At 44.2% G+C, this 25,171-nt stretch overlaps 1 protein-coding gene across 8 annotated transcripts in view; it reads left to right on the top strand.

Moving 5' to 3' along the window:
• Numa1 (nuclear mitotic apparatus protein 1) overlaps positions 1 to 25,171 on the top strand; it is an 81,161-nt gene that overhangs the window by 17,577 nt on the left and 38,413 nt on the right. For 3 of the 8 annotated variants that reach the window (XM_075971660.1, XM_075971655.1, XM_075971657.1), the window contains exon 2: positions 23,565 to 23,638. In XM_075971660.1, coding sequence (XP_075827775.1) covers positions 23,597 to 23,638 — 42 coding nt within the window. In that variant the 5' untranslated portion in view covers positions 23,565 to 23,596. Of the gene's footprint in view, positions 1 to 18,222; positions 18,446 to 18,697; positions 18,879 to 19,078; positions 19,280 to 23,564; positions 23,639 to 25,171 lie in introns of those variants that run through there. The other 5 variants (XM_075971662.1, XM_075971658.1, XM_075971656.1 and 2 more) reach the window with 5 other exon arrangements.

Raw genomic sequence — 25,171 nt, forward strand, 5'->3', positions numbered from 1 at the left:
CCCAAGAGCAGGGCTAGTTGCTGAAGAAACAATGTGGCCCAGTCAGTTGCTTTTAAGTCTTTTTTGACCTGCAAGAAACAAGATTGCTTAGCTCACTAAACAGTCACTTGGCTGGAAGATTGTGCTGCAAGTCTTCCTAGTTCTCATCCTTCCCTCAGTGATTGGTAAACACAGTCAGCTTGTCAACCTCCCTGAAGTTGTAAGGCCCTTGGCATTAAAGTTGTTTTGTTCTTGCTCTCCATTCATGCTCGATGTATGACTTGCAATTAGGGGAACTGTCCTTTTTGACTGGCTCCACTGGCTGCCTAATGAAGCAATTTACTAACCTAGGGCCAATTATCTGTCAGGAAGCATTATTTAATAGCCACTGTGTACAGGTGGTGTGGGAAGTGAAACTAGTTTTTTTGGGGGGGGAGGGGGGTCTTTTTTGTTTTTGTTTTTGGAGACAGGGTTTCCTGGTGTAGCTTTGGAACCTGTCCTGGTATTCGCTCTGTAGGCCAGGCTGGCCTCGAACTCACAGTGACCCGCCTGCTTCTGCCTCCCTAGTGCTGGGATTAAAGGTGTGCGCCGCCACTGCCCAGCTGTCTTTTGGATCTTAATTTGGATGAAACAGATATATAGTCAGTATTCCTGTAGGGAGAGTGAAATAAAGTATGTAGAGGAACAAGCAGTAAGGGCCATGTGGAAGAAAAGAATACCTGTTTCTCACTGTGGGGGCTAGGAGAGCTGAAGAGAGAAGGCATTTTAGTAAAATCGTAGAGGATGAATAGGAATTCAAGAGACACCATGGGCACTGACATAGACCCTGGATAATATCTGGCATTTTGAAGTTAATATACTTGAATTAGACAGTATTTTCAGAGGATGAAATGAGGTTGGAAAGGAAACAAAGCTGTATCTTAGAGAACTTGGAATGTAAAAATTTTTTTCCTAGATTTATTTTTTATGCTGCATATTTGTCCTACATGTATGTATATGCCAACAGAGGTCAGAAGAAGGTGTTGGACCCCGGGAACTGGAGTTACAGATGATTTCGAACACTATATGGGTACTGGGAACCAAACTCAGGCCTTCTGAAAGACCAAGTGTTCCAAGCCACTGAGCCATATCTTCAGCCCCAAATATGCTAAGGAATTTTGATTTTATTCTGTACATAATTAGATATTGAATTTTGTGTGTGTGTGTGTGTGTGTGTGTGTGTGTGTGACTCAATTCACGTAGGTCTTGGTCTATTTTTGTTTTTCAAGACAGGGTTTCTCTGTTAACCAGGTTAACTCTAGTTGTTCTGGAACTCCCTCTGTAGACCAGGCTGGCTTTGAACTCAAGAGATTTGCCTGCTTTTGCCTCCCGAGTGCTGGGAATAAAGGCGTGAGCTACCACTGCCTGGCTGGTCTTGGTCTATTTTTAACTGTAAGGTTTAAGGTTAGATAGAGAAGGTGTGAACCAGTGCTGGGATTAAAGGCAGGTGCCACTATGCCTGGCATCATAAAAAATGTTTGTGTCTTAGCCCAGTGCTAAGAGGTAGTCTTTTGACTTTGTGTGTTTTGAGGTCTTTCTTTCAATGTTATATGCCAGATCTATACTATATAAGTTCATGTGAAAATTAGCCATATTAAAACATAGCTGGACTGTAGGCAATTTAGCCTTTAGATATTAAATGTGGATTATTGTTACTTGTACCCAAGAAGGAAATATTGTAGACTTTCCAGGCCATATGGTGGCAACTGTTAACTGCCACTAGAGAATAAATTAGAGTCATAGGCAGCACAGAAATGACTGGTATGGCTGTTTAGTCTCAGAGAAATAGTAGTTTGCATGTAGAGAGAAGTATCTCGTACCAGGATTATCAGTGCTTTGCATTAGCAAAATGGGAGAAGAAAATTGTAGAACATTCTGTGTTAGTATTCAGGCATCTGTCCTGGCCTGCCCTTGGGGTTCTGACAGGCTGTGTCCTCAGCTGTAGACACTAAGAGCGCCTCCTGTGCACATTCACCCTTTTAAAAGGGCTCTGCCCACCTCCCATCTCTTTCTCTGTCTGCCTCTCTCCTCTCTTCTGCTGCTCCTGCCCCAGAGGCCGGTCTCCCTGCTCCTCTTCCCCCTTCCATGTCCCCTTACCCCAAATAAAGAAATCCTTCCACGTGAACTCTGTTGCATGGTGTCTGCCTCTCGTGTCACCTTTTTTTTTTTTTAAATTACAACCTGTAGGTCGTTCATCTTTGGGGGACCTGGGGAAGCTGGGGTGCTGGCCACGTCCTGGAGTAGCTGGCTGTTTCACTTCACTGTCCAGGCTCTGTGCAACTCTCAGGCGCTGCCTGGACCTGGCAAAATGCTTTTTGCGGTGGATCCAGTCGACTCCCTAGGGCTTAAAGCATTGATTGTTTTCCTGTCATCACAGCATCACCCACACGTGTTTGGTAGTCTTACACCTCCAGCTCTGTGGCTACAGATGGTAGGCCTGTAACACTAACTGATTAGGAATGGTCAGTGGTCTCCAAAAACATCCCAATGGGAGCGAGGAGGTATAAACGATGACACAGCTCCCATGAATGAGACCCAAGAGTCTGCAATTTCTAGCGTCCTCGGAAATCGGAATGGGTCAGTTTCAAGACAGGCACAGGCTCTCCAGTGAGCAGACACACAAAGTGCGGGGTCCAAGGACTCTGACCGGAGAGAGACACAGTCGCCTGATACCAGGACTTCGAGAAAAGCCAGAATGCGAGGGGAGGACTGTGCTTGAGAAAGGAAGTCTCACATCCAGGGGAATGGTTAAAAGTTGGTGTTGGCCCCGCCAGAGACCCAATTGCCAGTATTGAATAGAAGGCGAAGCTGCCAGTGAGTGAGAAAGCAGATTTGTTGCAGGTGGAAGAGAGTGGATCTGTTGAGGGTGGAGCAGGAGGTGGGTAGGGTACCAGTGTGAAGTGATTACTTTTCAGTGGGCTCTGCCTTTAAGCAAAAATTGCTGCACACAACAGAGTTAGAGTGAAAGGTTTATTGTGGCGGGGGAGTGGAAGAGTGAAAAGGTGATGCTTCCTTTCATCTCTCAGGATCCCTGGCAGAATGTTACAAAGGTCCCGTGAAATGTCAGGATATAGAGTGCTGGAAAGCAGATTTTTGGTAGGCTTATTCTCCATGTGTGAGGCAGAATGAGATCCAATAGTTTTTTATCAAGTGAGGATCGAACGAAAGGTACAAACTGCCATGGAGAGTCGTCACTCAAGGAGCGGGAGCTGTAGGGCAAAGCCTGAAGGACCCAAGGGTCCAAGAAAGGCATAGGTCTCCCAGTGAGTCTTCATGCAGTGGGTGGGGACTGAGAGCTCTAAGTCCCAGAGAGAGCCATGGTTGCCTGGTACCAAGACTTAAGGAAGCCAAAAGGCAAAAAAAACACGCTGGAGAGATGAGTCCTCACTCAGGAAATAGCCAGAGGTGGGGGAAAGGGAAGGACCCAAAAATCTGAAGAGAGGCTGTTGTATGTGGACCAGGTTGCAGGATCCTAGCATGCCTCAAACTGCCTGCAGGCAGGAGGAAGCTTCAGGAGAGCCTTTCCTGGTCAGGGAACCAACCTTGCAATTTAAACCAGCATGAGAGAGAAAGATGCCACGCAACAGTTCAGTGGAGGGGATTTTTATTAGAAGGAAGGGAACATAGAAGGGGGGAAGTAGAGGGGGGAGACCGGCCTCTGGGGCAGGAGCAGCAGAAGAGAGGAGAGAGGCAGACAGAGAAAGAGATGGGAGGTGGGCAGGGCCCTTTTAAAAGGGTGAATGTGCACAGGAGGCGCTCTTAGTGTCTACAGCTGAGGACACAGCCTGTCAGAACCCCAAGGGCAGGCCAGGACAGATGCCTGAATACTAACACTAAGTAGAATACTTTTCTCAAAGCATTAACAATATTAGGATTTGCTTATATACCAATATGGAGATAGATCAGACATTTTGGGAGAGCGGTTTTGGTGATTAAGGTCTAGACCATGATAGACATGCACTCTGATAGAGCTGAGCTGCTTCCCCAGCAGCTTCCCCCTTCTTTTTGTAATTATTATTTCTATTTTTCTATAGGTTCTCACTAAGTTGTATTTGTAATCCTTCTGCCTCAGCCTCTTAAGTAGCTCAGATTACAAAGTGTGCCACTGCATTCAGCACAAAAAAAAATTTGTATGTGCACGCGTTGAAGGTGTCTCTATTGCTTCTCACCTTTGTGTGTGTGTGTGGGGTAGGTGTGTGTGTGTTTTGTGGGTGGTGGTGTTTTCAAGACAGGGTTTCTCTGTGTAACAGCCCTGACTGTCCTGGAGCTCACTCTGTAGCCCATGCTGGCCTTGAACTCAGAGATCCACCTGTCTCCGCCTCCCAAGTGCTGGGATTAAAGGTGTGCGCCACCACTCTCTGACAATATTGACCACTTCTATTATTATTATTATTATTTTTGGTTTTTCGAGACAGGGTTTCTCTGTGGCTTTGGAGCCTGCCCTGGAACTAGCTCTGTAGACCAGGCTGGTCTCGAACTCACAGAGATCTGCCTGCCTCTGCCTCCCGAGTGCTGGGATTAAAGGCGTGCGCCACCATCGCCCGGCTACAACTGACTTTTTTTTTGATTAACTGAAAATAGTAATACCTCCTTACAGGCTCCTGTGAACAACACTTGAAATACTGTATAAATGGGAGACATGTGACCAGCTGTGTGAGAGAGATTTGGAAGATGAATAAATTTCAATTGTAAACTAGTATACTAGTCTCATGCATCCTGTCTTAGACCTTTTAATTATTTCCACTGTTTCAAATGGGACCCAGACCTTTGATGTTAGACCCAAACATAGTTCTCACTAGTTCTTGATTACTTTTAACTAAGAGACAACCCAAGTCTAAGACTTAACTCCCAGTCTGCCTGGATTAAATTATGGAATATTAATTCTACATATAAATCTCAAGATAATTGGATTCTTGCTCAACGTTTTAAAGCCTCTCCAAAAGGATCTCAGTATTAGTATTTGTGTGGTAGAGCTAATGCTCTCCGCAGTGAAAGGATTTATTACTCTTGCATTCTTGTTTCTTTGGTATCCATTTACTAGCCTAGACATTTAAAGTATTTCTAGAATTCTGCTTTTCTCATTCAATAATTGAGTGTGTAGACTTCTCATAAGTCATTCTCAACACTCTCTCTTTTTTATTGTCAGTTTTTTCAGACATATATCACTTCCTGTGTGGGACTGACAGTTTACAAAAGCTGGAAGAGCCAGGTTGAAGCAAAGGCTCAAAGTTCCAAATATCTTTACTTAAACTTTCTACAGCTGGGGTGGTGTTGCACACCATTTTTTTAAAAAAATAAATTTATTTATTTTTATATCTTGGCCACAATTTTTTCTCTCTCCTTTCAGTCCCCCCATACTTCCTCTCTTCCCAGTCCCCCATACCATTTTTTCACACCATTTTTTTAAATGATTTATTTAAATTTATGTGCATTGGTATTAAAGTGGAACTGGAACTGGAGTTACAGAGGTTTTTTTTTTTTTCCCCTCCCCGAGATAGGGTTTCTCTGTAGCTTTGAAGCCTGTCCTGGAACTAGCAGACCAGGCTGACCTTGAACTCAGAGAGAGCCACCTGCCTCTGCCTCCCAGGTGCTGGATTAAAGGTGTGCTCCACCAGTGCCCAGCTAAATTGCGGACAGTTGTGACCTACCATATGGGTGCTAAGAACTGAACCCAGGTCTTCTGGACAAGCAGCTAGTGCTCTTAACCACTTAGCCATCTCTCCAGCCCCAAGGGGTGCACACCTATAATCCCTGCATTCAGGAGGAAGGCGTATCTCTGTGAGTTTGAGGTCAGTCTGCTCTACAGAGAGCTAATTCTGGGATAGTCAAAGCTACACAAAGTAACCCTATCTCAAAAAACAAAACAAAACTTCTAATTTTATCTGTATCTATATCCTGGGGTTCTATATAAAGATTTCATTTAAAAGGAATTTACTTTTTGTTTGTTCATTTTCTGTTTACTTGTTTATTTTTGAAATAGGGTCTAATATAACTCTGAATATTCTTTTATTTATTTTTTGTTGTTGTTTTTTGTTTTTCTTTTTTTTTTTAAATATTTATTTATTTATTTATTATGTATACAATATTCTGTGTGTGTATGTCTGCAGGCCAGAAGAGGGCACCAGACCTCATTACAGATGGTTGTGAGCCACCATGTGGTTGCTGGGAATTGAACTCAGGACCTTTGGAAGAGCAGGCAATGCTCTTAACCACTGAGCCATCTCTCCAGCCCCCTGTTTTTTGTTTTTCGAGACAGGGTTTCTCTGTGGTTTTGGAGCCTGTCCTGGAACTAGCTCTTGTAGACCAAGCTGGTCTCGAACTCACAGAGATCCGCCTGCCTCTGCCTCCCGAGTGCTGGGATTAAAGGCGTGCACCACCACCGCCCGGCAACTCTGAATATTCTTGAACTCTAATTTTCTAGTGGCCAAGGTTGGCCTCAAATAAGATCTCGATCTCACTCGTTTCAACCTCCCAAGTGCTGGGATTACAGTGTGTCACCACGCCTGGCATAGTGGGTTCACTTTTAAAATATAGCTTGATATATGGAATTTTAAAAAAATACCCATATCTTCCTAGGGAAAAAATGTTTCCTCTGCAAGTTACTTAAAAATTACTTCATTTGGGGCTGGAGAGATGGCTCAGTGGTTAAGAGCTTTGCCTGCTTTTCCAAACGTCCTGAGTTCAATTCCCAGCAACCACGTGTGCTCACAACCATCCTTAATGAGATTTGGTGCCCTCTTCTGGCCTGCAGGGATACATGCAGGCAGAACACTATGTAATAAATAAATAAATCTTTAAAAACAAACAAAGAAAAATTACTTCATTTAATTTAAAAAAATAGAAAAAGAAAGAAAGCTGGTCAGTGGTGGCGCATGCCTTTAATCCCAGTACTCCAGAGGCAGAGGCAGGTGGATCTCTGTGAGTTTGAGGCCAGCCTGGTCTATAGAAGGAGTTCCAGGACAGCCAAAGCTACACAGAAAAACTATTTTGAAAACTAAAAACAAATGAAAGAACAACAACAAAACATTGTAATGTGACTGGTCAAGTATATTTGTATATAATTGTGCATATTGTTCTAGACACTTTAAATCATCTCTAGATGGCCTGCAATGCTCAGTATAATGTGAATGCTATGTAAATATTTATAATACTGTGTTATTTAGGGAGTAATGGCAAGATGTAAATGGACGTGCTCAAAAAATAGTTTGAAACCTTTTGTTATTAAGGAAGTCTTTATGTTTCTTGCTTTTAGAAAGTTTATTTAGAATACCTACTTGTTGAAGTTAACATAATTTTACAGAGCATTAGAAAAATTCTTTTCAGCCGGGCGGTGGTGGCGCATACCTTTAATCCCAGCACTTGGGAGGCAGAGGCAGGCAGATCTCTGTGAGTTTGAGGCCAGCCTGGTCTAGAAGAGCTAGTTCCAGGACAGGAACCAAAAAGCTACGGAGAAACCCTGTCTCGAAAATCCAAAAAAAAAAAAAAAAAAAAAAAAGAAGGAAAGAAAGTAAAAGAAAAATATTCTTGTCCCTCTGCAAACATAACAGGTTAGGAATAATAAATTAGAAATGTATACATTACAGGGTTGGAGAGATGGCTCAGCGGTCAAGAGCACTGGCTCTTCCAGAGGACCCAGGTTCAAGTCCCAGCACCCACATGGCAGCTCACAACTGTCTGTAGCTCCAGTTCCAGGGGATTGAATACCCTTATACAGACATACATGCAGGCAAAATACTGACATACATAAAATCAAAATAAATTATTTTTTTAAAAAATGTATACATTGAGGCTGGAGAGATGGCTCAGCGGTTAAGAGCATTGCCTGCTCTTCCAAAGGTCCTGAGTTCAATTCCCAGCAACCACATGGTGGCTCACAACCATCTGTAAAGAGGTCTGGTGCCCTCTTCTGGCCTGCAGACATGCACACAGACAGAATATTGTATAATAAATAAGTAAGTAAATAAATATTTTAAAAAAATGTATACATTACAAAACCTCCTGTGACTATACATTTGCTATGCACCTTAAGAGAATTCAGCAGTGTGCTATACTTACACTGCAGTTCACAACACACTTAAAGCCTATCATGTGATAGTGCTTGACTTTATAAACAGCCATTAACTGATGAATTTAAAATTAAATGTGTATTTAACATGCTAAAAAGTGAAAGTAAATTCAACTGAAGGTCTGTGGCTCATCATTTAAATGTTTTATGGCATTTCTTTCAAATAAAGAATTGCAATATTATAGTATTGAAATAATTTTCATGACAAATGAAGAGGCTAATTTTTCTAAATACCTTATAGAGTATAGACACGTTCATTTTCCGCTAATGAACCTCCAGCCTCTTAATAGCAGATAGCATTTATCTCTGCACTGAGAGTTGTGTTAGGCATTTAATATTATTATCTTGTTAACCCCTTAAAGCACAAGAAAGAACTATTATTTGCATTTATAGATGGGGAAAATGAGAGCACAGCAGGCTAAATCATTTGTTCATAGTTGCATAACTAGTAAGTTATATGGCCACAGCTTGATTTAGGCTACTTTAACTCTAGAGCTTATGTTCAGAGCTAGTGAAGCTTTTTTTTTTCCTTTTCTTTCTTTTGTTTGAGACAGGATCTCATTCTGTAGTCCAAGCTGGCCTAAAACTCACTGTGTAACCCAGGCTAGCCTCAAACTGTAAGCAATCCACTTTTCTTAGTCTCCTTAGTACTAAGATTATAAGCATGCACCACCAGACCCAGAATTATGCCCTCTGTTTCTTTTCCACTTCATATAGTTAGGACCCTAAAATATCATGGAGCCCCACATGGTTCTAAAAACCTTGATTATCTCTCATCACCTGCAGGGATGATTGTCTCTCAATTCCTTAAGTGATCTGGTTGGACTTACCTTGTCTTAGAAAACATCACTACGAAATGTAGTGTGCACAGCTGTTTCTTTAGCTATTTTGGCAAAACTGTACTCATCCTGTTAATATACTTTTACTTATACAGCTTTGAAGCTAGTTCTAGTTGAAACTTTCCCTAACAGTTCAGCCCATCCTGACTTACTTAGTCTCCCACGCTTACCCCAAACCAGCATCTTCTGTTCTCCCGTTCTGAAATCTTAATCGGTACAAGAATCTTAGAGGACTTTTAGTTCCCACCCTTGCACAACTCTACATGCAAAGAGCACTGGAGAAATACCTCAGTATGGTGGCGTACATCTGAAATTCTAGCACTGAAGAGGCTGAGGCAGGGGATCAGGAATTCAAGGTCAGCCTTGGCTACCTGTTGCACAGTCTAGTCTCTACTTGTTCAGCTTCTGCCTGTTCCTGACTCTGGCTCACAGTTGTGTCAGTCCCTTTTCAAAAGCCTGTGTAGGAACTGGCCAGATAGCTGTGTGGGTGAAGGGTGTCATAGTCACTGTCCTAGTGCTGTGAAGACACTCTTAGAAAAGGAGGTATTTATTTTGGGGTTTGCTTACTGTTTCTGAGGTTATTGTATTATCATGGTGGGAGCTTGGTAGTACGCATGCTGGAGCAGTAGCTGAAAGTTACATCCTGATCTGCAGATAAGGGGGGGGGGGCGGGAGAAGGGGAGAGAGAGAGAGAATGAAGGAGCATACTGGATTGCTTATGTGCTTTGAAATCTCCAGCCCACCTCCAGCCAGTGATACACTTTCTGCAGCAAAGCCCCACCTTATAATCTTTCTCAAATAGTGCCACTCCCTGATGACCTACAGGGGCAGTGTTATTTAAACCACCGCCAGTGCTCGCCATCAAGACCATACGTAGAGTAGAAGGAGAGAACTGACTTACTGAAAGTTGCGCTCTGATTTCCATGCCCCATGTTCCCTTAAAGTAAAAAATATAAAAATAAAATAATTAAAAGCCCCCTTAGTATGCGTTCTTCCAGGAGGCTTTTACACCTCCCTCCTCTTAGCCTTCTAACCTGTAACCTGGCCATTACTTTCCCACTCCTTACAGCCTCCTTGAAGCCTGTGTCCTTTGACCTCAGATATGTCTACAGGTGTGCTTGGTTGCTCGCTCCCTCCCTCCTTCCCTCCCTCCCTCCCTCCCTTCCTTCCTCTGTCCTGGAACTTACCTTGTAGACCAGGCTCGGCTCCACCTGCCTCTGCCTCGCAAGTGTCGGGATTAAAGGTGTGTACCACCATATCCAACTCAGATGCGGTTTTTATTTCATGGTATTTTTAAAATCTCTACCACAGTAAATAGAATTGTTTCTTTCATGTTTATAGTTTAATATCCCTGGTTACATTTCTTGTATTGTCCTAAAAAAAAAAGCAACATATAACTTTGTCGTTTTGGTTGTGAAGCTAGCTTTTAATGACTGAGCTATCTCTTCAGTCTAAGCAACATATATATATATATTTTTTGTTTGTTTGTTTGTTTGTTTGTTTTTGAGACAGGGTTTCTCTATAGTTTTGGAGCCTGTCCTGGAACTAGCTCTGTAGACCAGGCTGGTCTCGAACTCACAGAGATCTGCCTGCCTCTGCCTCCCGAGTGCTGGGATTAAAGGCGTGCGCCACCACCGCCCGGCTGCAACATATATTTTGAAGGAATTCTGTCTAAACAAAAAGGCTTAGCTCTAACTAAAAGGGGAAATTTCAGTTATTGTGGAAACTGCTTGTATAAAGTTTTATAATTTTCTTCTCTTACAGGTTAATTATTTGACATTCATTTATTTAGTGTACATTGATATTTTGCTTTCATGTATGTCAGATCCTCTGGAACAGGAGTTACAGACAGGTGTGAGCTGCCATTGTTGGTTCTGGGAATTGAACCTGGGTCCTCTGGAAGAGCTCTTAACCACTGAGCTATCTGTTCAGCCCCCCACCTTTTATTTTTTATTTATTTTTTTGAGACAAGGTCTTATTGTGTAATTCTGGCTGGCCAGAAACTGACTATGCAGACCAGGCTGGCCACGAACTCACAGAGATCCACCAGCCTCTGCCTCCTAAATGCTGAGCTTACACATCCAGTTTATTTAGCACCTTTAAGGATGGGGAAAATGACATCTTCACTGCCATCTTTATGAGCGTGTTTCATGTGGTAGAAACATAAACGGGGAATGCCAAGATGCTGTAGAATACACAGAAGCCTGTACTGATCTGAAAGACTCAGGCTAGACTTGAGATGTGGAAAGCAGAGATTAGACAACTCGAGGTTAAGTCCTGGCTCCGTAACCTTGACTGTTATTCTTGAAGGACAAGGGTTTCCTTACTGAATATCAAGTTCCTAGTATATAAGATTGGAATGGTAGGGTTCTTTTGCAAGGGATTAATTGAGATGTGAGAATAGTCTTGCTTAAGTTTTTGAAGTATTTTCAAGCCTCACCTATAGTTCAGGCACCTATATGTGCCCAGCTAAATTGGTGCTCCTTGTTTCCAGGGACCACTTTGTATCAGGATTGATGGAACCTGCTTGTACATAGCAACCCTTGTAGGCATGGGATCCCGCATGGTGACAAACAGCAGTGCCTGTTTCTGGGAGAGTTATAAAAAAATCTCTAACCAATGATACTTTGATTCTTAGAAAACTAGTTCTGTGGCAAGATTGGTGGTTGATGGTATGTTATCCTTCTAATTGAATCATGGGAATTTGGGGGAATGGAAGAGTATTTTTTTTATTTTTTAAAAAATGTTTCTTTTTTTTTTTAGATTTATTTATTATGTGTACAGTATTCTCAGTATTCTGACTGCATGTATGCCTGCAGGCCAGAGGAGGGCACCAGATCTCATTACAGACGGTTGTGAGCCACCATCTGTTGTGGTTGCTGGGAATTGAACTCAGGACCTTTTGGAGAGCAGGCAGTGCTCTTAACTGCTGAGCCATCTCTCCAGCCCTGGAAGAGTATTTTAGATAGGTTCTAGTCTAATCCCTTTGTTATAGAGACCTAAGTGAGGGATGCAACATAGGAAGTCTAGCACTTACCTCCAGGGACTTGCAACAACAAAGACAGCATGCTTTCTGCCGCTGTGGACTGGAGGCTGTGTCTGGGAGTTCAGTCAAATTCCTGCTGATTGTCTTCTTTTGCTCTTTTCGTAATTCTGTGTTTATAAGCAAATATACTATACTGTACCAGCTATATTGCCTGTAGGGAAACACAGCATTTTACTACTCTGTGGCGGGCGCTGAAACAGGGCAAACAGGTTCCTGGAGTTTTGTAGAAAGGCCGTGGGGGAGAACTGAGTCTGACCTCTTGGACCTGCTGATTAGTCCTCTCTGGGTGTCACTTTGTCCTGTGCTTCTTCTCCCAGGAGGCTTCAGTCTTCCCTGCAGTGACTTATTAACCAGCCACGGCCCTCTGGAGAGGGAGAGCAGGGTGCTGGTAGATGAGCCGGAGTCGGGCCTCTGCTTGGCTGCCTTTCCTCTCAGCTTCCCCTTCCCATCCTGAGGCACCGCCAGCAGCTCTCTAGTGGAAGGCTTTTCTTCAGTGCTTGTTGCTTCTGATATGTTTTGCTATTTTTGTTTGTTTTCAAGACAGGGTTTCACTGTGTAGCTCTGGTTGTCCTAGAACTCACTATGTAGATCAGGCTAGCTTCAAACTCACAGGGATTCATCACCTCTCCCTCCTGAGTGCAGGGATTAAAGGTGTGTGCCACTATTCTTGGCTGAATTTTGCTATTTTAATGTCTATAAAGTTCTAGCATTCTCAGTCAGAAACACAAAATGCTTATGTTTTTGTTTGTTTTGTTTTTGAGACAGAGTCTCATTATATATCTCTGTATGGCCTGGAAGGAACTCTCCATATAGACCAAGATGGCCTTGAAGTCAAAAAGAAAGATGCCTGTCTCTGCATACTGAGTGCTGGGATTAAAGGAGTGTGTGCCACTATACCTGACTGTGATTACTAAAAAAAAAAAAAAACAAAAAAAAAACAAAAAAAAAAAAACAAAAAAAACCCCCAAAAAACCAACATTTATTTTATGTGTCTAGGTAATTTTGCCTGCATATATGTTTGTGTATTGTGTCTGCCTGGCACCTGTAGATGCCAGAAGAGGGCATCAATTTCCCCAGAACTGGAGTTCTATGGTGTGAGCTGCTGCTATGTGGGTGCTGGGAACTGAACCTAGGTCCTCTAGAAGAGCAGTCAGTGGTGTTAACCACCAAGCCATCTCTCCAGCCCTTCAGTTACTACTTTTAAAGCTCTATGATCGTTTTGATTTAAAGAGATGATTATGAGAAGATTGTACAAGGTTCCTATGAGCTATGAGAATGTACTAGCTCTTCTCCCCCATTCCCCAGATAGGGTCTCTTTATGCATCAGTTCTGACTGTCCTGGAACTAGCTTTGTAGACCAGGCTGGCTTCGAACTCACAGAGATCCATTTGCCCCTGCCTCCTGAGTGCTGGGATTAGAGGTGTGCACCACCACCGCCTGGCAAGAATGTACTAACTTTTTTTTTATTCATGACTGTCTTGTCTAGAGCAATGGGGGCATGGTAGCCAGTGCCCTACTTGAAAGACTAGCTCATGTAAACAAGTCACCCAAGTCCTGAACTTCAGACAACCATATGCAGTATCTTCTGGTCTTTACTCTGCCACTTGATATCTGGGCATAGTAAATACCAGACCGTCATTGTTGTTTCTGCTGTTACTGTAATTCATAGTACCAGGCACTGTATGAAATCCTCACATTAACTCAACGAGGTAGATACCTCTATTTTAGAGAAAATGAATCTGAGAATTAGAAGGATTAAATAACTTGCATAAGGTCACCTAGCTAGTAAGTGTTAGAGCCAACACTTTGGATCTAGAGACCAGTTGTGTCTGTCCCTAGAGCCACTCTTCTAAGACAGCCCTTCCCATTTTCAGAAAAGTCTGTAACCTATGAAGGCCTAAACGACTAGGAGGTAAAACTGGAGCCAGGTAATAGAGGCCTTGAATTGAAGCACGATTAGTAAAAGCTCAGGTTCAGATATTGGGGTTCAACCTGAAGCTCTAACCTCAACCTCAGTCCAAAAATGGTGATCCTTCCTCCAGGAATCTCAGAATCAGACTGCATGATTGAGAGCTGTTTCCTCCCATTTTATAGTCCTTTCCAGGCTGGGGTTAGAAGTGTGCACCACCCAGTTTCTATGGCAACTAGTGTGGCCAGTGGGATTAAAGGCGGTGTTACCATGACCTGGTCTGTAAGGCTGACTAGCGGTACTGTTTCACTCTCAGATCTTCAGGCAGTCTTTATTTATAAAACACAGTTGGGATGCCACTATATTGAATGCCTGGTGTTAGAATCACCCCAGTTTTAGACTTTCTTAGGGGAATTACTTTCTTTATGTCTTTAATTTTTTTTCATTGCTGAAACCAAAAGCTTCATATACGCTAGACAGTGTTCAACCACTGAGTTATAACAGCCTCTTCCTGTCACTTGTTTAAACTGTAAAACTTAACACTGACATTCTAAACAAGAATAAGAAAATGAATACCGAAATGCTGTAGCCTCCTGTCTGCACTGGAAGGTGGAATATTACCAGACCGTTTAGAACACCTGATTCTGTCTCAACGCTTCCCAGCAACCTGGCCACCAGGATCTCCTCAGGGTGTATGGGCAGCCATCCACCAGACACTATGTGACAAGCTAGCGTCAAGAGGCAGTGGACGCCTTCTTTCTGCCCTCCTCTCTCCTCCTTCCTCCATTCCTCCAGGGAGTTATACATTCAGAGACCTGCCTTCTTTCTGCCCTCCTTCTCTCTCCTTCTTCCTCTATTCCTCCAGGTCTTTTCCTTCTGGTTTTGTTTTATTTAGGGCCTTGTTTTGATTTTTTTTTTTTAATTATTCACCTGCTGGATGAGGAGGTGCTGGTGGGAGCTGGCCCGGGTAGGGTCTGCAGGTGGCCCTGGAGTTGGAACAGTGTTTTTCTCAAGGCACTGAGCTCTCTATCTTTTCTTTTTATTTATTTTTCTTTTATGTTTTTTTTAAAGCCCACTCCTTCCTTCCCCTAGATAGCTACCATGGCTGGAAGAAGCCTTGGGATGCCGACTCTCCTCACTTACCCTATGAGATGGCCCAGTGCCCACTGGCCTGTTTGTCTTCCTTCCAGTTTTTCTTCTGGGCAGTTTGATCACTGATGGAGTAAAGAATGACCTATAGATTGTGGAGTTTTGGTTTTTTTTTTTTAATTTTTTAAAACCAAGAATGATTTCTTCTGCCTCCTCACCGTGTTCCCAGACAGAGTTCAAGGCCATATCTCACATCTCAAGCAGCTCTGGCACCTTCAGCCTGAGTGGAAACTTAAAGCCAGGAGCCCCAAGTCCAGGAAAGGTGGAGAAAGGATTTTGCCAATGATAGTGACCACAGCAAAAGCAAATAATAATAATATTAATAATAATAAAGAGAAATAAAAGAAATAATGAATAAAAACAAAAAAAGTTTAAGGACTTGGTATAGAAACTCCAGAGGAGACTTCAAACCTTCTAAGGCTGGCCACCTAGAACCAGTCACCTTGTGTTTAGAGTGGGAGCAAGATGGGAGGTACAGTGTCAGTTCTGTCTTAGGTGTGAGGTTTCAGGACTGATAGTTCCAAATAGGACTGCAGAGATAGGGAGGGGAGTTTTAGCAGGCCTTTTATTTTTACCCCTTACAATTTCTGGAGTGTTGATTATGCCAGTCTTTTAAGTTATTTTTTGTCACTTTCTTGTCTCTGAAATGTAAGAATTTGTATTTGTGATAGTCCTTTGAGTATGAGCCTTTCTTTCTACTAATAGCAGTTGCTAAGTACAGAGCACAAAGGGATGGTGAGGAAGGCCTGGGGAAAGCAATGTCTCTGCAGTGGTAGGTATATATCTGACCCACCTCATCTCCTCTACCTAGCACAGACATTTTCTTGGTGGCTAGAGGTTGTGTTGGAAGGTTGCCATACACATGTAGTTCAGTGGAACAGATTTAATGAGCTGTGTAAGCTAGAGACTATGGCTGATCATTAGGAAGAAGCTGGCTTTCTAGATGGAACATAGGACTTATGTACAAATACATCTAAGATTTTTTTTTGATCTGTGTATGTGGTTATTACAGTGTTTAAGTATTTTTAAAACGTGTGTTTGTGTGTGTCAGAGAACAGCCCTTGGGAGTCAGTTTTCTTCTACCACGTAGGTTCCAGGACTTCACCTCAGGTCAGGCATACCTTCTGAGCCATCTTGCCTTCTTGTACTTGGCTCTTAAAAATAAATCCAGCCGGGCTTTGGTGGTGCACACCTTTAATCCTAGCACTTGAGGCAGAGGCAGGCAGATCTTTTGAGTTAGAGGCCAGCCTGGTCTATAGAGCAAGTTCCAGGACAGCCAGGGCTACACAGACAAACTCTGTCTTGAAAAATTAGAAAAAAAACCAAAAAAATCCAAACATAAAAACATAGTATAGGAAGTTCCCAAGTGATATTGTTCCCAATAGTCTAGTACTGTTAACTGTTGACTCTTGGGCGGATTGAGACTTGAGGTGTCCCTTATAAGGTAAAAGTCAAGAGGTGGGCTGGTGGGGAAAAGGCACCCTCTCCTGTTGCAGGAGGAACATCTTCTCCAACTTCTTCCACACTGGTGACATGTGCCAGGACACTGTGGTGACAGGAACCAGCCTATGTGAAGCATCTCAAAGTCAGTGTGTGAGCAACCTTACTGATATTACTGAGTCAGTAATCGGACCTTAATGCAAAGGAGGCTCCAACTTGTTCTTCACAGGAATCTGAAGCTCAGAGACGGCTTGTCAGGGTTATGTAGCGATGATGATGATGTGTGGAGACAGTCTCTCTGCATGAGCTGTAATCCACCTGCTTCATAGAGAGGTGGTGAAGCCTGATGAGATGGTGCTCATTAGGTCAGTAGAACAGCTTGGGCTCGTTAGTATGCACTCAGTAAACACGGCTGCTGTCTGCCTCATGGCATCCTCGCATCTGATTCACATAGCGCCCCGTCTGTTTCTTCTCCCACTACAGTTCCTCCTGCTAGTTTTGTTTTGTTTGCATTTTACTATGTTGCCCTGGCTGGCCCGGAGCTCTAGTAGTGGACCAAACTGGCCTTGCCCTTGCCTTCTGCCTCACCCTCTGTATTGCTGGGATTATAAACATGCACCACCATGGTGGGTCTGGGTCTCCTTCCTGCTTTCTGTCAGCCTCAGCCTCTCTCTCTTCAATCCTTCTTATTCCCCTTTTCATTATTCTGTTTTACTCTACCATCTGTGTCCTCAGTACCCTTCTTACTAACTGGGGTAGCTTTCTAACTCCCAGTGCTGCTAGAGAACCGTTTCCAGGTAATCTGGCTCACACCACAGCTCTCTGTTAAAATCACTCGAAGTCCTTTGTGTGATTCTGTGAAGTGGAGGATTTTCCATTCTGACCCCACCTCACCCTTGGTATCTGTTCCTTTCTGCCTTCTCCCTTTCCCCAGAGGAAAAATTTGCTTTGGTGCCTTGAGATTAAAATATCACTTCAGTTTCTAATCTTACTCTAAACTGGTTAGTTTTTTTCGCATCTTTTATGTGAGTTGGCATGTACCGTCTTTGAGCAAAAGTTTTAGTCATTTCTGGCCTATGGAATTATAACCCTACCTCAGATGTTGGATATCATTCTTGCATGGGTATTCTCAACAATCCTTAAAAGCAATTCCTTTGCACATAGTTCAATAAATGTTTCTAGTTGTAAAATGAGGGGATTCCGTTTAACTATCTGGTAGGCTTCCTCGGCAGTTTTGGCTGTCCAGTGGGTGAAAGCGCCTTCGTGGTTTTGTCTGAGTCAGACATTGTTTCTTTTAATCATGTAGTTGCAGCAGACTGGGGGATGAACCCCTCTGCCTGTGTCTGTTGAGGGCTCCAGCCAGTGCCTGTCATACTCAGAACTGTACCTTGGTCCCTCAGCCCCTCCCCATAAATGCCCAGAGGAACAGGGGATTAGGTTCTGGTAGCTCTACTGGGATTCTGGCGGCCATTCCAGTCAACAATAGTGCAGCCGCCAGGACAGGACAGCGCAGGCCTGCGTTTCGCAGCAGCCAGAATCTGTCTTGTTGCTTGTTTGGGTGGCTGAGTGGGAGGAGCGGGCACAGTATGACATCCTGGCCTTGCTACATAGAAGGTACGGTCTGACGAGATTTCTCGCAGGGAATGGGCTAGGGTGGCCAAGTCCCCGGCAGGCTGGAGGAAGGAGGCCTGCGCTTTGTGTGCTGCAGAGCGGGCGGGCGGGCTGGCGGCTGTGCGCTGCAGACACGCCCCCTGCCGCAGGCGCCGCAGGAAGCTGCCCTGTTAAAGGCCTGCTCTGTGCGGCTCCGGGCGGTCGGCTCTCAGGCTTCTGCGCAGGGCCCGTTTCCCGCCAGGGGCTGGCCTTAGGTTCGGCGGCTCTGGGCCTGCCCGACAGGGCCGGTCACAGAGGTGGACAGGCCACCACTGCTACCTTAAGCCCTGCTGGAAAGCAGCGAAGGGGGAGTGTCCCGGCCATCTCAGGTTGGTGAGGCCGGCCGCGGCGGGTGCGCTTTGTGTGTTTACGCCACGGCCGGCCGGCCCTTGCTGCGCGCGCTGTCCCTTCAGCAAAGGTCCCTGCTGGAGCGCGCCCTGCCCCCTCGCGTTCTGCTCTGTTTTTAGGGGACTGGCAGGCGTGCCCCCTCCCCCAGAGCTCTTGGCTTCGCTGTCGCTCCCAGACCGCACGGAAGCACTCTGTTCCTTTAAAGAAAGCAGACTCCTGACTGTGACGCACTTCTGGCTGTCAGCCAGGAAGATTGCTTCTGCCTGGCCGACTGAGAAGAAACCCAACAACTTTTCTTTTGTGTGTGGGGTTACTTTCCATTGCCGCCCCCCCCCCCATTTACTCCTGTCCTTTCAAGATTTAAATGCTAATGGCGGATTAAAACCTGTAGATACGTTTGGCTTTAGGAGTCCGGTAAGGTCCCCAGCACTAAGACTTTTTCCTCCCTCTTTCTCTCTCTTTTTGTTGTTCAAAAATGGATGAGGGGGTGGGGTGTTCATCCTCCTCAGCTCCCTTTCCTGCGCCATCCTTAGAGGGGAGGAAGAGGAAAGGGAGAGCAAGTAAACACACTGAGAAACAGGCGCTGGCAGCGGAGCGTGCCAACATCCGGGAGTTGGCGCCTTTCTTTCCCCTCACAGATGTCAGCGTGTTTTTGTTTGGAAAGAGTAGTGTGTGCGCCTGCCCTAGAGGCGGCCTAGTAGAGGGCTTCCCAATTTCCTTGTGTGGTCGTAAGTGCGTTTGCAGTGTTGGACAATGAAAACTTGGACATTTTGTCAGCTGCCAGGGATCAGAGTGTGGAAATGTAGTCGTTGGAGGTAGGTGCTGATGAACTGCCCCAGAGGGCTGTGTGTGCGCGCTTGCGTCGGCACCTCACACCCTGTCTATAGGCCGCAGTTATAGTTCATGATTGCAGCCTTTCTGCCAACATCTTTCAGATCTAGATCTTGCAGAATACGGGGAAAGGAATAGGTATCAGTATTGTTAGCTCCCTACGGGACCCAGGTGATGTGTAAATAAAGAGATCTACCTCGGCAGAAGCAGATTGTCCTTTAATTAGAACAACGAAGGGCAGCGGTCTCTCTCGAGATGCGGGGGACTTGGGCTTTCTAGGGCAGACAAGGGAACTTTTTTGGGTGGGAGATCCATCTGCAGATCTTTACTCCCTCAGTCTCAAAGTCGTAAATACTCAAGGTGATTGGTGTTGAACTGAGGCTTTTAGGTCGTTAACTCTTCAGGCATTGCCCCTCTCCTTTTGAGACAGGGATTTACTACTATGTGTCCTTGCCTGCCCTAGAACTCAGCCATCCTCCTGCCTCAGCCTCTCTGAGTGCTCTGGAGATGTGAGTCATCAAGAACAACTCATAAGCAAGCTTTGAAGAAACAAGGAATGTCGATTTCCCCAGAAGTCTCATCTCTTCATTCCTTCCAGAGCTTCAGGATTCTTAGCCAAAATATAGATTACAAAGAGGGTGGTCTGTGAAGAGGAAGAGGCCTGAGCTCAAAGTGAGTCCCTTAGAACGAGTAGAGAATTCATCAGGCAAACTCATTTGCTTCTAATTTCAGAAATGCAGAGAGACTGTTTAGATTTGGTCCACTCAGCCTACCCGGGGCTCTCCCCAGGGTAGAAAAGATTCACACCTCATAGAGTTAATTGTTGGCTTTTTTTTTTTTTAATGTGTGTTGGTGTTTTACCTGCATGATGTTTGGTCCCCTGGAACTGGAGTTATAGACAGTTGTGAGCTGCCTTGAACCTGGGTCCTCTGGAAGAACAGCTAACACTGTTAACTGCTGAGCCATTTCTCCAGCCTGCTTTTTTTTTTTTTTTTTTTTGGCAGTATTTCACTATGTCACCCTGACTGACTGACCTAGAACTTGGTATGTGGACCAGGCTGATCTTGAACTCACAAAGATGTGCTGGCCTTTGCTTCCTAAGAGCTAGGATTGAAGGCATGGACAACCGCACCTGGCTTATTTTTTTTAGATGGGGTTCAAGCAGTCCTCCTGTCTCAGCCTCCCTTGTTTGTTGAATTAACATTTTATCAAGGTAGCTTGGCCTTTACCAGGGCTCTCTAGTGTAATGTACCAGGTAAGGTCCAAATGGTTGTTTGCCTGAGTCTCTTGATGGATTCCTCCCAGAGGAGCTCCCAACATCAGTGTTGGGTGAGTGCAGACGTTGCTCAGCTGGAGGAGAGGTATGTCTTTTAGAGAGGGTTTCAGTTACGGACAGGGTGGCTCCCAGAGTAAGTGGTGGTAAGTTTTGCTCCCGAGCTTGGGCATACAGATGAAACAGCCATTTTCTCTGTGCCTTGGGAACCTTTGAGTTGGGGCTGGGGTAAGGTTTGAGGGATGATTCCTTGAGGTGGAAGCCTCTGTGGCTCTGAAATTCTGGGATTAGGAGCAGTAAAGAGTGAGGATTCATTATTGGCAGGGGCCTATAAATTGAGAGTTGGAACAGGTTAGCAGCTGTCTGGATCAAAGTTCCCTGTGGAGTTATCTTGAGCTAAGGTGGTGGTATTCAGGCAGACAGCTACTACGGGGAGCTGGAGCTTAGACTGGGGTGGAGCGTGAGCATGGGAGGAGTTCTGCCTCTCATGTCCTCTGGATATTACTTGGTTTCTCCGAGTCTCCCCCTCCCCCCGCCCCAAGAGATCCCCAGAACTCAGCAACCTGACCCTCGGTTCTGGTCCTTGCATCTAGCAGGTGGTTTACATTAGCCTCAGCCCTTGTAGGAAAGCCATCTGCTAGTCTTTACCGCTTTCAGATCCAGAGAGCACAGGCCAGGCGGCAGCAAATCCCTTTGTTGTCTCTCTCCTTGTCCTGATGCATCCTTTTTGGAAATGGGATTTCTTGTAAGTGTGGTCCTGATATAGGGAACTATGTTATGGAAACTCGGGAAGTGTAAAGAGGACAAAGGATGTGAGCAGGTCACTGCTTTCTCTGCCTTTCTTGGAATGAGGAAAAGAGAGGGTGCTTTATCAGCTTTGGGAAGCCCCAGTTTTGGATTATGGGTACATTTCATTTTCAAAGAATCAGGTGTTTGGGAACTCTGAAACTCAGGGTCCTGGTCTACCATCTGGGATTTTGTTGTTGTTTTTATTCTTGAGTGCTTGTGTACATGCACAATCAGATTGTGTTGGGGTGGGTCTCAGGTCTTTCTGTAAAATGGTTCACAGGAGGCTACAGTTGTAGGGATCTGTTTTTCCATCCCCATCACCCAGTCTTCTGGGCGGGGTTTGCCTCAGGTTTCAGGGGGAGTTGCACATAAAGTTTCTTAGTGGTGAGGATTTGTGGAGAGGCCTCAGCTACATTTACCTTGTTACTCAAGATCACAGACTCTCCCCAGTGCTGGTAACTAGACCTAGGACCTTGCACAGGTTAGGTAAGCACTTCACACTAAGCTGTAACCCTGACCAGCACCCTGGCGAGCAGTTGATACTGCTCCCTTCATCCTGTAGGCTGAGCCTGGCCTCTCAAGCTGTGGTGGCAGCTACCTCCAGAAAGCCCAATTTCATTTCACTGGTTGAGATTATCCTCCCTGGTCCCAAGGGCTGGACAGTCAGTGCTCACAGACAGGCTATACTTGAGAGAAATCATTTAGGACTGAGGAATACATGGGCCCCTTAGCATGTCTGCCCTTCTGAGAAAATGTACTTGCACCCACCGAAGACCAGGTAATTTAACTCATTTCTCAGTCTGACATTGATATGACAGGTGATAGATTAGATATTAAATGCTGGGTTTTGCAGGCTCGGAAGTAGTTATAATTAGCATTCACTTATAGTTAACACTTAATTATTTTCTTCTGTTTGTGATTCAGGTATGTTTAATTTTACTCCTCACCCTCTTAAAACCCCTCAAAGGCAGTGATGATGTCATTGTCTTCTGTTTCCCTTGTAGCTTCCAGGACAGGAAAAACAAGTAGGGACTAAGAAAACACCTGTTTTGGTTGGTTGATGAGTACAGAACATTTGGATAGGCGGTTCCAAGGGGTGATGGGAAGTGGACCAGATAGTGAATCTCTTCTTCATTATTTGACTTATTGACAAAAATTGAATCAATCTTTATACCTAGTACTTTGCATTCAGAAAGCACTTAGCAGCTTTTGAGTCTAAGTGACCTTGTATCATAGAGATGCTAATATTCATAGAACTGTATAGGTGAAAGGCCTTTCTTTTCTTGTTGATCCTCCTAGAGTAGTGACATAGTAGGCAGTTGTGCAGGAGGTGGAAGAGGACAGTTGTGCTCTCAGAGACTGTGGGGGTCTTGGGGGCTGATACAAAGTGCTGGGAAATATTTACTCACGTCCGTGATCCCATGGGTCTGTTAGCAGACAAATGGCAGATTCCCAGGGAAAAAGGGCATTGGGGTAAGAATACTGGTATAAATGCCTAATCTTGGACCATGCTGGGGAGATAGCTCAGCAGGTAAAGTTCTGCTGCCCAATCATGAACCTGAGTTCATATCTCCAGTACCCACCTGAAAGCTAAGTGCTGTGGTTTTCTCTCTAGTCCCAATGCTGGGAAGGCAGAGACAAGCAGATCTCCAAGTCCAAGGATTTGGTTGTAAAACCGAATGAGAAATCGGCTTTTATTTTAAAACAGAAATCATTTATGATTGATTACCTGTCAGAGGCACTGTGCTGTTTGCACAGGAGGGCAAGGAGGCTTATGTGGATGCATTTTGCAGATGAAGAAACAGACGAAAAGAGATTATGTTATTTGTCTAATGTCATATGACCATGGTCCCATGAAGTTAGTGTTCAGACCCTGGTCACTTTAGAAAACCAGGCTTGTTCCTTGTTGAAGGGCACCATGTTCCAAAGAACAGGGCTGCAGACCAACTTTGAATGCTGTGTTTTCCGTCTACTGGGTGATAAGAGCATTCGCTTGAGTACAAGAGTCTTTGCAGTCAGTCCTTGACAAGCTCTAGAGTAATCTGTGGGTTTTCTCTGAAGTCTCAGAATTTCTGTGCTACCTTTAGTGGGTTGAGTGCTATTGACTTGTTGATGTATTCAGAGCTGGTAAATGGAACTACTTTTCTTCTGTTAAGTTATGGGAAATAATCTGATTTACTGAGCGTGCTTTTTCTCTTGGATTCCAGGTGCATTGGAGTGACTGACTGGGACCGCCAAGATGACACTCCATGCTACCCGAGCAGCCACGTTACTCTCTTGGGTAAGTAACTTTCTTTTTTTGCGGTATGTCTTCAGGAAAGATGTGTATCAGAAGAACATTCTATCAGTCAGTGCTCTGCAAAGTCCTCTTGTTTACAGACCAGGCAGTTTTCATATTGCCAAAGATATTGCTGCTGCTGACAGTGATAACTTGTAGCTCAATGCAGGCTTCTCTGAGGTATTCCTTTTGGTCATGGAACAGAACATTGGGACGCCGTGCAAACCCATTCATTTGTTCTGCAGTTTTTTGGTTTTTTGGTGTGACAGGGTCACACTATGTAGCTAGCCTTGCCTGGCCTCTGCTCCTGAGTGCTGGGATCAGATGTTGTACCTACCACCCCAGGCTGTATACTGTTCTGACTGTGAACCTTGTTGGCCCACATTGGCAGGAACTTTGGTCTTCAAAGACCTAATCTTCGAATGTCTTCCTCACTTTCTCAATTATGCTTCTGTCTGCTTCCATTGTCCTATTTTTTCCTTGTCCTCCTTTTTAATATTGTTCTTAGTGGGCTGCAAAGCTGTTGTTTCACTAAATAAAAATAGCAGCAGCCATATGTAATATTCACTTGGCACAAGCTTTCCTGCACTCACAGTAGGAAGATCATTAAGTCTTTACCTAAATCCAGAGATAGATGCAAATGAGTTGCAATATTATGTGAGGCTTAGGATTGCATTGCTATTCTAAAGTACAGGATTCGTAGATCCACTTTTTATTATAGATACTCTCAAAAATCTTGAATAGCAGAGTTTAGTCTAAATACCCAGTCTATGGTATTATAAAAGTGATGTACATTGTATATATCTATAACCATTAGGAAGTTAAGTGTGATTTTTTTTTCCGGTAGCAAATGCGCTAGTTTATCAGGGATGTCATGTTCAGTCCCTGTGCAATTCACATATTTCTCAGTGTGCACCTTTACTCATTAGTTCATCCAATTCTGAACGTTTGCTCAGTATTCTTGATCAGCCAACTATTTCCATAACAGGATTGATGAGCCCTGGGTTTTCTGCAAATGCTTCGTTGACTTTTCCCAATAGAAAAGAGTTCACTGGCAGCCTTCACACCACCCAAAAGCTAGTCTTGTTTGAATAGATAGACTAGCTTTTTTTTTTTTTTTAGATTTATTCATTAGGAGTGGAGAAATGTTCAGCAGTTAAGAGCATTTGCTATTGCTCTTGCAGAGGACCCAGGTTTGGTCCTCACCAGTCATATGGTGGCTCACAACCATCTATAACTCCAGTTCCAGGGTTTCTATCTTCTGGCCTCCTCAGATACTGCATGCATTTGATGCACCTGCATACAAGGAGGCAAAACACTCATGAATTAATTTTATAAACTAGCATTTTAAAACATGGCTTTTATTATGTGAAAAGAATGGTATAAAATTACTAGTGCTAAAGAGATGGCTCAATAATAAAACAGAAACATGAGGGCCCAAGTTCACATATGTTGTGTGCTCATGTATACACACATACAACACATCATACATGCAGTCACACAGAACAAAATATATACGTATATTTGCTAATTAAA

The sequence above is a fragment of the Microtus pennsylvanicus genome, chromosome 5 (assembly GCF_037038515.1).
Source record: "Microtus pennsylvanicus isolate mMicPen1 chromosome 5, mMicPen1.hap1, whole genome shotgun sequence".
NCBI lineage: Eukaryota > Metazoa > Chordata > Mammalia > Rodentia > Cricetidae > Microtus > Microtus pennsylvanicus.